Here is a 16,151-nt window from a genome sequence, read left to right as displayed (position 1 = left end):
CGGTAATAACAAACATCAATACATGCCAAAATATGTGAAAAGGTCCCTTTTAACGTCTTCTCGTTAGTTGGTAATTTTATTTTAAGCGCATTATCTTTTATTAAGGCTGTTGTATTGGCCTGCGTTGTAGGCGGAAAGCGAACGACTAACTGCAAACCCCATGCCCTATATTGTGAAACAATTGCATGTACACAACTTTCGAGTTTGAGGTGGCGGCAAAATTCAGATTATATCAAGGTAGCACGCCAAACCGGCGCCAGTTTAAAACACCGACAAAAAGGCAAAATGTACTACAATTATATTATTTATTATATTACATTTATGTACCCATCAAAAAAGCTGTACATAAAAAAAAGTTTCTTGGTAAGTAAAAAAAAAAAGACAAAAAGGCAAAACAAAACTTTAGTCAAAACCAGCCACAGGGGTGCATATTTGTAGTTTATAGAGTCGCTTATAAGAAGAAACTTCCAAAAACATCGGGTATTTGCCGGTTCTACGTCAATATAATTGTACCAAATGATATGCATCATGTTGAAATAAAAGTTTGAAATTGTTTGTTTATCGTTGTTCCATATGAAATATCAATAAACGCCAAACAGTGTAATATATTCCGCCTTCGCCCCTAACGATCGTAACACCACGGTGGTGACCTGACAAACTCTTGTGTCACAACATGGCTCCGCTGCGACCAATTGCAAATGTTTGCTTCACAGACATGTACTTCGTTTGCTAAGTTAAATAATTATTCAAAATAACAAAATAACTTAGAACAAAATTTTACCTTTTATTATAAAAATCAAACTTAGCAACGCATATAACAAAAAACAAACAGACATTTAATCAACAACTAAAAAAATACATATGGACCCAACAACAGGTCTCCAGTTAAATCCTTGGCTTTGGCAGGAAAGGAGCAGATGAGCTGATAACATTATTGAATTCTAAACTTAAAAACTGTACGTACACGAATTATCAAAAGTTTGTTGGCATAGGCTTGTTCTTACACTTCCCAAGAAAAAGATTAAACAAATATCAAAATTACCTGTTTCATAGCTGTACAAAATCAAGGGAACGCGAAAGTTGTAGGTTCATACATGTTATTGTGCATTGCATGGTATCACTTTTATGTTTTAAGTTTGTACAGTCATATTTGTATACTATCCAATCAATACTTTGAATAATCCGTAGCCAGACAAAAGCAAAACAAACTGATGTATGATATGAGAGTTAAAATCAATCTCAAAATGGCAACATTACACTTTTTGCATACTTATACATTGAATGGACTTTATGCAAGAAAACAACAGCAATACAATCAATACAATTAAGTAATATTAATATCACAATAAAGCACAGCAAAATAAAGTAATGCAAAATAATACAATAATTAGCACACAGTTGAGTTAAACATACTGGACGATTCAAACTATATTGCACATAATAATGGTACGGGTAATTCTAATAACTTATATTTAACACATGGCAAATTTTCAGTAATAACAATAGTTATTAATATGTTGTTAACAATTTGTACATGTATATACAACCAAAAAGCATGTTGGTAATAAAACACCCTTAATTTCGCTTGATTGGTCATTATCAGCTTGAGTACTTCTTAAATTTACCCCATGTTCTCTTAAGTATATGTAAACGTACCCCAGGTACGGTAAATATAATAAAACGTACCCGGGAATTCTTAAGCTAAATTGGTCGTTGTCGGCTTTTCCCCCAAAATAATTATGGTCATATTTATGTCAATATTTTGTACAATGACCTCTATACTATCAAAACTCATACTACAAAAAGGATGTTGAGACAGGTTTTTTCGAAATGAATTCTGTTGCTTATTCCTGAGCGCGTTTTAGGACATCGGATTTTTGGAGGGAATACAACTTGGGTACAGTCTAAATTGGCCGAGTACGTGTTGGTATATTTAATTATACTTAAGAGTACCCGGGGTACATTTAAGTACATGTAGTACCAGAGCCGACAATGATCGATGGAACCTTAATTTCAAGAACACTTAAATGCCCAATCATTTGTTAATGAGTAAAAACATGGACCTGTATAGGTACGTGATAAAACTTAATAATATGTTGATATTTGTGACTGTTGGTACCTCAGAATCATGTACAAATCATGCTTTGTCTGTTCTGTTTATCATTTTTGTGTCAAGGTTATGATCTTTACCAACCAGTTCAGTAGACATAAAACATTGATAAAATGGAAAAAATACAAAATAAAAACATGTTTGTTGAAACACAAAAACTGACTTACTAACTAAGGGTGGCCATCTATTCCATAGTACAATGTCGCAATATTTCCTTGACTTAATTTCTCTGATATTTCTGAGTAATAATAATGTATTAGATTTAATTGAAACTATATTAATTTAAGCAATAATATTCATAGTTAAATCAAGTAGTATATTGCACTTCACCCATCAATATAAAATGATATTTGTTGATTTTAGAGTAAGATTGTATCATCATTTCATCAGTGGTAATATAAAATATTTGAATTTTAGAATTAGTTTGCAATTGTTAAATACATTGAATGTTACATTGTTGATAAGTTTTTTAACATGCTGTTAAATTGAGTGTTTTTTCTCTCAAAAATCTTCCCTAAAATCAAAAATCTTCCCTAAAAACTTCGCACCAATGCAGAGTTAAATGGTAAAACTTTATCATTTCACTCAAGCTTGAGTAAGGTTATCAGCTTATTATTCGCTGGTATTCTCCACGTATTTACTGCCTAGCATGAAATAAAAATACATCAATTTTATGATAAAATTGGCTTACATTCTATGTAAAAGACATGATAACAACAAGTTAACTTGCAAATACGATACATAATTAACATTGCAATTCAGATAAATATATTAAGACTGAAAATATTTTGACTGATTTCATAGACTATAATAAAAACTTTTGAAATGAGTAGTTTGAGTTTCCTAGTGTCAGTTGCTACACTGTGTAATGTATGACAATGCAAGAAAATCTTACACAAAATAAACTTGCACATATATCATTGAGCATTGAATTGGAATTAATCGTCTGAAAGGTAAATGTAAAAGAATAAAATAATAAAATAATATGTTGACCAATAAAAATCAAATGACTTCAATAATATATAAAACACAGAGTATGGTTTTAAATGTATATGATATAAATAAGGATCATAAAGATTAAAGGGACTGTTTTCAGAAACAGCAATAAGATAAAATCAAAAACATTTATCCAGCTATTGTGAAATTTTTTGTTAAAATTCCAGACAAACAAGTTGTAAATGAGGTTACAGGAATAATACCTGTTAAGATGGCCAAACAGTTAAGACACAAGCATTTTGATCCTGATGCCAAAAGTTTCAACCCTGACAAGAGCTACTTATTTTCTTTACTTTTGATGCTGGTGAAATATTTGTTCTTCTATCTTGGATTTATGTGAGAAATTAAGAAATTCAATAAAATAAAACATTAAAACAAAAAAAAAATTATACAAAAATACATAATTCATTGAGGATGGTTGATCAACAAAGCTCAAAATACACATGATGGCACTTATATTTAAAACACATAACACCAAAAACAATACACCCTGTTGAACAAATTGCACAAAAAAGAGTATTCATTACAACATAATATTACACATAATTCAATAGCCCTTATAACAATAAAAAATACGTAAAAATCTACTCATCCATAAAGAAACTAAAAAGATGTCTACAATAAAAACCATTTTTACCTATTGAACTCAGTTTATTGCTTATATTATATCATCAACAAAAAGTTCACCTCGAAAATTTTAAACAAACAACAACTTAATTTCAAAAATTCAAAATATCATTAATAACAAGATGTGTTTGTAAAACACTATGTCCCCCCATATATTTGATCTTTGAATTTGATATTTGACCTTGAAGGATGACTTGACCTTGACCTTTCACCACTCAAAATGTGCAGCTCCATGAGATACACATGCATGCCAAATATCAAGATGCTATCTTCAATGTTGCAAAATTTGACCTTTGACCTTGACCATGAAGGATGACGTTGACCTTTCACCACTCAAAATGTGCAGCTCCATGAGATACATATGCATGCCAAATATCCAGTTGCTATCTTCAATATTGCAAAAGTTATGGCCAATGTTAATGTTTGACGCAAACCAACAAACCAACAGACAGGGCAAAAACAATATGTCCCCTAGTATAGACTGGGGGACATAAAAAGGTATACACTTTTGGTCTGTAACACATTGTATTAACAATTAATACATCATGTGACTGTAGAGAAGACAATCTTACATTAATCTCGAGTTTGGACTAAAGCAAATTAATACTGCATTGGTATGTATATTAACAAAATACTTAAACATTTAAACTATAACCTATTACTAAAGACAAATGCATGTTTAATGATTCAACTTATACAATCTTGTTTCTGAATTGTACATTTTAAAATATATATGTGTAGCTTTGAAGTCCATTGAATGTCTTAGTACATTGTAAGTTTGTAAAACTATGCTAATGAAAACAACAACTTTGAACATGTATGGACAAAGCTAGACATTTTGAAGAAACTTAAAAAAACATGCCTAATTACACTTCATAAATGCAGTAACTATATAGGCAAGACAATGTTTTAAAAAAATCATATATATCCATAACCACTAATACCAAATTTAAACCATTATACAGTAATTTTGTCTTCACTGTAAAACAGAAAAAGCATCATCACCAATACAGGGACTAAATGATTGCCAAAATAAAGAAACAGTCGGCAACGTAAACTTTTGAACCATGTAGAATTTCATAAAAAATATCAAACCACATATCACTTAGGGAATTATTGAATGCCAAATAGCATCTACAGCCATCATATGTACACATATGAAACATGTCATATAGAACACGAACATAAAATACTCTAAGGCAGTCTTATGTCCCAAAAACTCCTAAAAGACAAGGGGCAGTATTCAAAAAGCATCTTAAGTTATTTCTTAATTCTTCACTAATTTCATAATTTGTTTCAGACTGACACATGTTATCATACTTCTCAAACATCATTCAAGTAATGCACTTTTAATATAACAACTCCTGTTGCACAGTGTTTATGATTTACGATTGCATTATAAAGTAAGTTTTAAAGAAATTTCCATTTGTAAGATCATTTGTAAGATCATCATAAATTAAATAAAGATGCTTTCTGATTACCAGACCTTACACGAGTATTTCTACAGCACATGTGGGGATCTTCTAGACCCTGCTCTGGCAGTCCTTCCTGAGTTTGGAGATCCGTGACATTGACAGGCTGCCAATATCCTCAAACATGCTCTGAAAAATTACAACATAAAAGTGTCAATGACCTTAACTCAACAGTCCACAAATGAAACCCTAAGCTGGGTATGCATGTCAGTTAGAGATAGGAGTTGTTGCATGCTAGGTATTCATGTCAATTAGAGATAGGAGTTGTTGTCATGCTAGGTATGCATGTCAGTTAGAGATAGGAGTTGTTGTCATGCTAGGTATGCATGTCAGTTAGAGATAGGAGTTGTTGTCATGCTAGGTATGCATGTCAGTTAGAGATAGGAGTTGTTGTCATGCTAGGTATGCATGTCAGTTAGAGATAGGAGTTGTTGTCATGCTAGGTATGCATGTCAGTTAGAGATAGGAGTTGCCATGCTAGGTATGCATGTCAGTAAGAGATAGGAGTTGTTGTCATGCTAGGTATGCATGCCAGTTGAAGATAGGAGTTGTTGCATGCTATGCATATCAGTTAGAGATAGGAGTTGTTGCCATGCTAGGTATTCATGTCAGTTAGGGATAGGAGTTGTTGTCATGCTAGGTATGCATGTCAGTTAGAGATAGGAGTTGTTGCCATGCTAGGTATGCATGTCAGTTAGAGATAGGAGTTGTTGTCATGCTAGGTATGCATGTCAGTTAGAGATAGGAGTTGCCATGCTAGGTATGCATGTCAGTTAGAGATAGGAGTTGTTTTCATGCTAGGTATGCATGTCAGTTAGAGATAGGAGTTGTTGTCATGTTAGGTATTCATGTCAGTTAGGGATAGGAGTTGTTGTCATGCTAGGTATGCATGTCAGTTAGAGATAGGAGTTGTTGTCATGCTAGGTATGCATGTCAGTTGTTGTCATGCTAGGTATGCATGTCAGTTAAAGATAGGAGTTGTTGTCATGTTAGGTATGCATGTCAGTTAGAGAAAGGAGTTGTTGTCATGCTAGGTATGCATGTCAGTTAGGGAAAGGAGTTGTTGCATGCTAGGTATTCATGTCAGTTAGAGATAGGAGTTGTTGTCATGCTAGGTTTGCATGTCAGTTAGAGATGGGAGTTGTTGTCATGCTAGGTATGCATGTCAGTTAGAGATAGTTGTTGTCATGCTAGGTATTCATGTCAGTTAGAGATAGGAGTTGTTGTCATGCTAGGTATGCATGTCAGTTAGGGATAGGAGTTGTTGTCATGTTAGGTATTCATGTCAGTTAGGGATAGGAGTTGTTGTCATGTTAGGTATTCATGTCAGTTAGAGATAGGAGTTGTTGTCATGCTAGGTATGCATGTCAGTTAAAGATAGGAGTTGTTGTCATGCTAGGTATGCATGTCAGTTAGAGATAGGAGTTGTTGTCATGCTAGGTATGCATGTCAGTTAGGGATAGGAGTTGTTGCCATTTTAGGTATGCATGTCAGTTAGAGATAGGAGTTGTTGTCATGCTAGGTATGCATGTCAGTTAAAGATAGGAGTTGTTGTCATGCTAGGTATGCATGTCAGTTAGAGATAGGAGTTGTTGTCATGCTTGGTATGTATGTCAGTTAGGGATAGGAGTTGTTGCATGCTAGGTATTCATGTCAGTTAGAGATAGGAGTTGTTGTCACGTAGGTATGCATGTCAGTTAGAGATAGGAGTTGTTGTCATGCTAGGTATGCATGTCAGTTAGAGATAGGAGTTGTTGTCATGCTAGGTATGCATGTCAGTTAGAGATAGGAGTTGTTTCCATGCTAGGTATGCATGTCAGTTAGAGATAGGAGTTGTTGTCATGCTAGGTATGCATGTCAGTTAGAGATAGGAGTTGCCATGCTAGGTATGCATGTCAGTAAGAGATAGGAGTTGTTGTCATGCTAGGTATTCATGTCAGTTAGGGATAGGAGTTGTTGTCATGCTAGGTATGCATGTCAGTTAGAGATAGGAGTTGCCATGCTAGGTATGCATGTCAGTTAGAGATAGGAGTTAATGCATGCTAGGTATGCATGTCAGTTAGAGATAGGAGTTATTGCCATGCTAGGTATGCATGTCAGTTAGAGATAGGAGTTAATGCATGCTAGGTATTCATATCAGTTAGAGATAGGAGTTAATGCATGCTAGGTATTTATATCAGTTAGAGATAAGAGTTGTTGCCATGATAGGTATGCATGTCAGTTAGAGATAAGAGTTGTCATGCACACGTTTACCTGAATTTCATAAGTACAAACAGTACCATAAGGGGCATAATGCTGTTAAATTGAAGGTAAGAGTTTCAGGCCATGGTTGGAGACCATGTGTGATGATTTCAAAGACATGTGTAAAGCTTCATTGGAATACTTGTCATAGTAACAGAGGTATCAACTTGTTGCTGGAAAACTTACAAAAGAGTCTTGCTAAAAGGCTGGTCTAAGTTATAGGTCTCGGTCAGTGACTGTTTATAATATCCTGAACACATACATTTAGTTTTATTTTAATATCTATAGAAGAGATAGAGATATGAACTTGTTGCTGCCAAACATTTTCCTGAATTTTTTAAGTATAGAAAGAGGCACACTGGTAAATCTGCTAAATTGCTCACTTTAACGCAGGCCGAACATAAAATTCAGTCCATATCCTCTTTTATACAGAGCACTGTAAAGTTTGGTTCCAGAAAATGTTCTGGCACAGGAAGCTTTACCCTTTCCCGCTCAGAAGCAAAGTGAAAATGGCTAAACATGTATGTAACCAGCATCAAACCAGAACAGCCACCACGTAACTCACAGTCTGTTCATGTTTTCCGCTCTTTGCTGCTAATTAATATTTTAGGGTTTGAAATGAAGCCTTTATAACATAAATCTAGCAAGAAAGATCTTTAATTTATTTTTATTTTCGTAAGGACTAAAAAAGTGTCAAAATGTGTATCTGAGTGGAAAAAGGTTTACAATTAACCTGTAGGAATGTATGGCAGTGGAGACTGTCCTTGCTGTCCACTATGTTCTTGAAGAGGTCTGTCACCTCCATAAAGTTGGTGCACTTGAGAATTTTGTCCTTGTTGTTGAGCACTAGGACGAGTGCCGCACGCAGTAGCACCTTCATACCCTCACAGAACATGCAGTCCCAGATACGTAGGGCAGTCTGCAGTGAACAAGTATAGTCAGTATCAGTAAAGGGAAATTATATCAGGCAGTTCCAGATACGTAGGGCAGTCTGCAGTGAACAAGTATTGTCAGTATCAGTAAAGGAGAATTATATCAGGCAGTCCCAGATACGTAGGGCAGTCTGCAGTGAACAAGTATAGTCAGTATCAGCAAAGGGGAGTTATATCAGGCAGTTCCAGATATGTAGGGCAGTCTGCAGTGAACAAGTATAGTGTGTATCAGTCAAGGAGAATTACATCAGGCAGTCCCAGATATGTAGGGCAGTCTGCAGTGAACAAGTATAGTCTGAATCAGTAAAGGAGAATTGTGTCAGGCTGTCCCAGATACGTAGAGTCTGCAAAGAACAAGTATTGTCAGTATCAGTAAAAGAGAATTACATAAAAGGCTGTCCCAGATACATAGGGCAGTCTGAAGTGAACAAGTATAGTCTGTATCAGTAAAGGAGAATTATATAAGGCTGTCCCAGATACATAGGGCAGTGTGCAGTGAACAAGTATAGTCTGAATCAGTAAAGGAGAATTATAGCAGGCAGTCCCAGATACGTAGGGCAGTCTGCAGTGAACAAGTATTGTCTATATCAGTAAAGGAGAATTATATCAGGTAGTCCCAGATACGTAGGGCAGTCTGCAGAGAACAAAATGGTCTGAATTAGTAAAGGGAAATTATAGCAGGCAGTCCCAGATACGTTGGGCAGTCTGCAGTGAACAAGACAGTATAGTCTGTGTATGTGAATTATATAAGACTGACACAGATACAAAGGGCAGTCTGCAGTGAACAAAATAGTCAGAATCAGTAAAGGAGAATTATATCAAGCAGTCCCAGATACACAGGGCAGTCTGCAGTGAACAAGTATAGTCTGTATCAGTAAAGAAGAATTATATCAGGCTGACCCAGATGCATAGGGCAGTTTGCAGTGAACAAGTACAGTCTGTATCAGTAAAGGAGAATTATATCAGGCTGTCCCAGATACGTAGGGCAGTCTGCAGCGAACAAGTGTAGTTTGTATCAGCAAAGAAGAATTATATCAGGCTGTCCCAGATACATAGGGCAGTCTGCAGTGAACAAGCATAGTCTGTATCAGTAAAGGACAGTAATATCAGGCTGTCCCAGATACGAAGGGCAGTCTGCAGTGAACAAGTATAGTCTGTATCAGTAAAGGAGAATTATATCAGGCTGTCCCAGATATGTAGAGTCTGCAGAGAACAAGTATAGTCTGTATCAGTAAAGGAGAATAATATCAGGCTGTCCCAGGTATGAAGGGCAGTCTGCAGTGAACAAGTTTAGTCTGTATCAGTAAAGGAGAATTATATCAGGCTGTCTTAGATACATAGGGCAGTCTGCAGTGAACAAGTAAAGTCTGTATCAGTAAAAGAGAATTATATCAAACTGTCCCAAATACATAGGGCAGTCTGCAGTGAACAAGTATAGTCTGTACTAGTAAAGGAGAATTATATCAGGCTGTCCCAGATACATAGGGCAGTCTGCAGTGAACAAGTATAGTCTGTATCAGTAAAGGAGAATAATATCAGGCTGTCCCAGATATGAAGGGCAGTCTGCAGTGAACAAGTATAGTCTGTATCAGTAAAGGAGACTTATATCAGGCTGTCCCAGATATGAAGGGCAGTCTGCAGTGAACAAGTATAGTCTGTATCAGTAAAGGAGAATAATATCAGGCTGTCCCAGATATGAAGGGCAGTCTGCAGTGAACAAGTATAGTCTGTACCAGTCAAGGAGAATTATATCAGGCTGTCCCAGATACATAGGGCAGTCTGCAGTGAACAAGTAAAGTTTGTATCAGAAAAAGACAATTATATCAAGCTCTCCCGGATACATAGGACAGTCTGCAATGAACAAGTATAGTCGGTATGAAAGTATCAGTAAAGGAGAATTTTTCAGGCTGTCCCAGATACATAGGTCAGTCTGCAGTGAACAAGTATAATTTGTATCAGTAAAGGAGACTTATATCAGGACTTCCAAATACATAGGGTAGTCTGCAGTGAACAAGTATAGTCTGTATCAGTAAAGGAGAATTATATTAGGACTTCCAAGATACGTAGGGCAGTCTGCAGTGAACAAGTATAGTCTGTATCAGTAAAGGAGAATAATATCAGGCTGTCCCAGATATGAAGGGCAGTCTGCAGTGAACAAGTATAGTCTGTACCAGTCAAGGAGAATTATATCAGGCTGTCCCAGATACATAGGGCAGTCTGCAGTGAACAAGTAAAGTTTGTATCAGTAAAAGACAATTATATCAAGCTCTCCCAGATACATAGGACAGTCTGCAATGAACAAGTATAGTCGGTATGAAAGTATCAGTAAAGGAGAATTTTTCAGGCTGTCCCAGATACATAGGTCAGTCTGCAGTGAACAAGTATAATTTGTATCAGTAAAGGAGACTTATATCAGGACTTCCAAATACATAGGGTAGTCTGCAGTGAACAAGTATAGTCTGTATCAGTAAAGGAGAATTATATTAGGACTTCCAAATACATAGGGTAGTCTGCAGTGAACAAGTATAGTCTGTATCAGTAAAGGAGAATTATATTAGGACTTCCAAGATACATAGGGTAGTCTGCAGTGAACAAGTATAGTCTGTATCAGTAAAGGAGAATTATATTAGGACTTCCAAGATACATAGGGCAGTCTGCAGTGAACAAGTATAGTCTGTATCAGTAAAGGAGAATTATATTAGGACTTCCAAGATACATAGGGCAGTCTGCAGTGAACAAGTATAGTCTGTATCAGTAAAGGAGAATTATATTAGGACTTCCAAGATACATAGGGCAGTCTGCAGTGTACAAGTATAGTCTGTATCAGTAAAGGAGAATTATATTAGGACTTCCAAGATACATAGGGTAGTCTGCAGTGAACAAGTATAGTCTGTATCAGTAAAGGAGAATTATATTAGGACTTCCAAGATACATAGGGCAGTCTGATGTGAACAAGTATAAGCCTCGTTCTGTCAAAACTGGGCTTAATGCATGTGCTTGAAGTGTTGTCCCATATCAGTTTGTGCAGTCAGCACAGGCTAATCAGGGGCGACACTTAACGCTTTTTTCATTTAAGAAAAGTCTCTCCTTAGTAAAAATCCAGTTTATGCATTAAGTGTCGTAAATGATTTCCCTGTGTCAACTGTGCAGGCTAGTCTGGGACAACTCATACACACATGCATTAAGAACAGTTTACCCAGACAGGCTAATTTATCCTGTGTCAGTTCAAGAGAACAACACTTGCAGCTAGTTAATGCGTTTGCAAAGTGTACTATTGAATTATCATTCCCAAAAACGAAAACATAATGACCTTTAGTTAGCATTTGTATCTAACTGCGGACTCAGTTTAAAGTCATGTAATACATTTATCTTTCAAAGTAACATTCTATCACTAGCTTAAGCGTAATAACAAGACTTAACTAAACTAAGCCTAACTGCACTACACGTTATCATCTTGTTTATTTCCATAATGTCATTGAACGTTTACTGCCAAACAATGAGTTAACATACTGAATATGAACCACTACTGACCTTATATGGAAAAATAAACACACACCATGTCAACTGGCTTAGCTGTTGAAAACACGAGTATTCTTTACAAGAAAAGATAATGTCTTACATCAGTTGGTAAGACATCAGCAAAGAGGCAGATGAACCACTTCATCCCAATAAGACACCAGTGCAGACCAAGGTCTTCCAAATGCTTTCCCAACTCCGGGCACTTCCACCTAAAACCGGAAGACAATAATGCTTTCATTTAATCATAAATGAGCCTTGCCTTAGAAAATGGGGCTTAACGCAAAAAGTATCGTCCCAGATTAGCCGTAGTAGTCTGCGCAGGCTAATCAGGGATGAAATGTTCTGGCAAGAGTGAATATTCATTTATGAGAGACTGCCTTGAAATGAACAATTCCTGCACAGGCTAATCAGGGATGAAATGCTCTGCCAAGAGTGAATATTCATTTATGAGAGACTGCCTTGAAATGAACAATTTCTGCACAGGCTAATCTGGGATGAAATGTTCTGCCAAGAGTGAATATTCATTTACGAGAGACTGCCTTGAAATGAACAATTCCTGCACAGGCTAATCTGGGATGATACTTTACGCACTTGCATTTAACCTGGTTTTCTCAGGGCAAGGCTCCAATCTAATTAACATGCATTGCAACAGGAATTTTTTAAACTGGTTCCTTTTTGTAAATTTCATTATAATTTCTTTAAAAAATTATATAACCTTAAACAATAATGTACACTGGTTCTTTGACTTTAGACTGAACCTTATCCTCTTAAACACACTATAATATATTTTACAAAATCTGATAAATGATCAGAAAAGTTTTTCTTAAAAAAAAAATCTTACTTTGCCCTTCATCTTGTGGTCTAGGCCTGAATTGTGTCTGGCTTAATTTTTCTAAATATTGTGTCGTATGTTCCTCTCTTACTCTAGGAATCTTTTAAAATGTGGTTCCTGGAACTGTACATGTACTCACCTACCGAATCTTAGACATAAGTCTAAACATAAAGAATATTCTTAAAACTGTGAATGGCAGTTAACACCTATATTTATATAATTCTTCTTTAAGAACAATAAAGTAATGACAAAGGCACCATACCATTTCTAGCCTGTATATTGTATCCGATGATGTTTTATATTCAGTCTAACACTGTTCTTTATTCTAAAAGCCTAAGAATGGGTTGGTAAATACGGGCCTTGGTCTTTAATAAAACAGTGTATGTTTAATAAGTTTGCTGTGGCATAATGGGTAAGGTGTTCGCCTAGCGATTTGGGGGTCTAGAGGTTCAATACCCACTCGGGGAGCGTTCTCTAGACCTTCCCCAAAGACACCAAGTACTGGTTATAGGCCAAGGAAACAGACTTGAGAGCGTTTCTGTAAGCCTGAGGCATTCGATGCAATCAAGCTAAAATAAATAGGTTTGAACTAAACTAATAAAACAGTGTCTCAACTGTAGACTTACTTCACCAGTTCACCCAGCACTTCTTGGTCCAGTTTAACAGCATACATGTTAGGATGATAGTAGTCTAAACACAAAAATGACAAATACCGGTGTTAAAAATAAAGTGATTGCTGCACATCTGAAACTCAGCCTTTGGCTGTGGATCATTGAGCATGAAAGTGTCTTGCCTAATACAGATCACAGTGAAAATGTAATTATTTGAAGATTCAATTTAATCACTACAAAAATGAACAAGTAGTTTGGTCAAAAACTTATAACAATTAATGTGGACTGACCACTAGACCAACAAATCAAACAAGAAACCGTCGGGGACGGGTGATGCTCCCCAAAGGTTTTTTTGCCACAATATTGCACTATATATTCAGATAAAAGGAAACGTCTTGAGGGGCATAATTTTGACAAAATAATACAATGGATGGTTTAGCAACTTAAAAATTTCAAAGGGCCATAACTCTCTAAATAAATCATCTAACCAGAACCCACAAATAGCATGCACATCTCCTCAAGGTAGTTAAGCTTCCCATAAAGCTTCACTGTATTCCAGTCAGTAGTTGGGGAGAAATAGCCCGGACAAGAATTGCACTATATGTACAGTTTATAGAAAATTTCAAAGGGCCATAACTCTGTGAAAAATCATCCGACCATAACCGGCTGATAACATGCACATCTCCTGTTGGTAGTAAAGCTTCCCATAAATTTTCATTGAATTTCCGTAATAAGTTGCTGAGAAATAGATTGGACAAGAATTGCACTATATGTACAATGGAAAATTTCAAAGGGCCATAACTCTGTGAAAAATCATCCGACGAGAACCGGCTGATAATATGCACATCTCCTCTTGGTAGTGAAGCTTCCCATAAAGTTTCTTCGAATTCAGGTCATTAATTGCTGAGAAATAGCCCGGACAAGAATTGCACTATATGTACAGTTAATGGAAAATTTCAAAGGGCCATAACTCTGTGAATAATCATCCGACCAGAACCCACTGATAAGATGCACATCTCCTCTTGGTAGTGAAGCTTCCCATAAAGTTTCATTGAATTCCGGTCATAAGATGCTGAGAAAAAGCCCGGACAAGAATTGCACTATATGTACAGTTAATGGAAAATTTCAAAGGGCCATAACTCTGTGAAAAATCATCCGACCAGAACCCACTGATAATATGCACATCTCCTCTTAGTAGTGAAGCTTCCCATAAAGTTTCATTGAATTCCGGTCATCAGTTGCTGAGAAATAGCCCAAACAAGAATTGCACTATATGTACAGTTAATGGAAAATTTCAAAAGGCCATAACTCTGTGAAAATCATCCGACCAGAACCCGCTGATAATATGCACATCTCCTCTTGGTAGTGAAGCTTCCCATAAAGTTTCATTGAATTCCGGTCATTAGTTGCTGAGAAATAGCCTTGACGAAAATTGTGCACGGACGGACACACAGACGGACGGACAGACGAAGCGGCGACTATATGCTCCCCCCCAAACATTTTTGGGGGAGCATAACAACAGAGTGATTACAAATTAACTTGTCCCAAGCTTCATTTGCAGGGGTCTTTGGACCAATCACTGCAAGTTTAAAGTGAACTATTATTAAAATTGACACATTTCAAATGATGATATTTCAATCTTGTAAATACTACATTTCTCAAATGTGAAAACACACATACACACTAAAGAACCAATTTCAAAGAACAGTGACGTACAATTTTTCATGCTTTGTTAATAATATGAGCCTCATTCTGGCAAAATTGGGCTCATTGCATATGTGTAAAATGCAGTTCCCAGATAAGCCTGTGGAGTTCGCACAGACTTATCAATACTTTTTTTAAAAACTTTTATGGAATTTTAAATTTGCATGTAATCTAAAGAAAATCCAGTGTAGACAGAAAGCGTCCTCCCTGATAAGCCTGTGCACAAAGCACATGCTAATCAGTGACAACACTTTAAAAACACAGATTAAGCCCAGTTTTCCTAGAGCAAGGCATCAAATGTTGCCCATCATACCTGGCAGGATGTTATTAATGAGGGTATCCATGAGCCAGAAGACTTTCTCCTCCCTCTTGTCTTCATCCTTCATCACTATCAGCAGCAATCCAGCAACAAAGTTCATACCCTGTAAAGCATGTATTGACAGTCATTCAACTAGACTTTTATTCACATTTGATAACTAAAAGTATGTACGTCCTGGCATTTTATTTTCACATTTATGCTAACAAGGGTTTGACGGTACATGTTTTGGACGACCTAATTTCTAAGCATTTCACCTTTAAGGTCATTCAATGAAAGAGGTATGACTATATTTTTTAATAAATTAATGTATTTGTTTTTAGAACATGTCGATTTGAATAAAATGTAAGTTCATGAATGCAAATTTGACATTAAGGCAACTCCCAATGCTTCAACTTTATAAGTCCCTATACAACAATCTACCTAGTCCTTGTTGTGCCCGGAGGCACATAGGGCAAGAACTAGTGATTTCCACTCTTCTCTATCTTTGGCTTTCTTTTCTTATACTCCCCAGGTCAAGGTGTGTTCTTTCATTTCTGATTTGATGGTTCTTCTCAATGTAATTTTTGGTCGTCCTTGCCTCCTTTTGCCTTCGGTTGTCCATCTGAGTGCAGTTCTTGTAATGTTCTCTTGGGGTTTTCGTAGAACATGTCCGATCCAGCGCCATTATTTTCTTTTCAGTATTGTCCTCATATCAGTTGAGTTTGTTTGTTTGTACAGTTCTATATGTGATATTTTTGCAGGCCAGAAGATTCTTGAGATTTTTCGGAGACAGCCGTTGTGAAAACTGG

The 16,151-nt window shown here is 36.3% G+C and overlaps 1 protein-coding gene across 3 annotated transcripts in view; it reads right to left on the bottom strand.

Moving 5' to 3' along the window:
- Positions 1-771: 771 nt before the first annotated feature.
- Positions 772-16,151, bottom strand: part of LOC127882140 (growth hormone-regulated TBC protein 1-A-like) — a 30,088-nt gene continuing 14,708 nt past the window's right edge. For 2 of the 3 annotated variants that reach the window (XM_052430609.1, XM_052430608.1), the window contains exons 6-10: positions 15,358-15,466; positions 13,356-13,419; positions 11,998-12,106; positions 8,180-8,365; positions 772-5,334 (exon numbers count right to left, since the gene is read on the bottom strand). In XM_052430609.1, the coding sequence (XP_052286569.1) occupies positions 5,257-5,334; positions 8,180-8,365; positions 11,998-12,106; positions 13,356-13,419; positions 15,358-15,466 (546 nt within the window). In that variant the 3' untranslated portion in view covers positions 772-5,256. The remainder of the gene's footprint in view (positions 5,335-8,179; positions 8,366-11,997; positions 12,107-13,355; positions 13,420-15,357; positions 15,467-16,151) is intronic. The other variant, XM_052430610.1, reaches the window with a different exon arrangement.

Source organism: Dreissena polymorpha, chromosome 5 (genome assembly GCF_020536995.1).
Source record: "Dreissena polymorpha isolate Duluth1 chromosome 5, UMN_Dpol_1.0, whole genome shotgun sequence".
Lineage (NCBI taxonomy): Eukaryota > Metazoa > Mollusca > Bivalvia > Myida > Dreissenidae > Dreissena > Dreissena polymorpha.
Note: the sequence above shows the minus strand (reverse complement) of the source record. Positions and strands in the feature narration are given on the sequence as shown.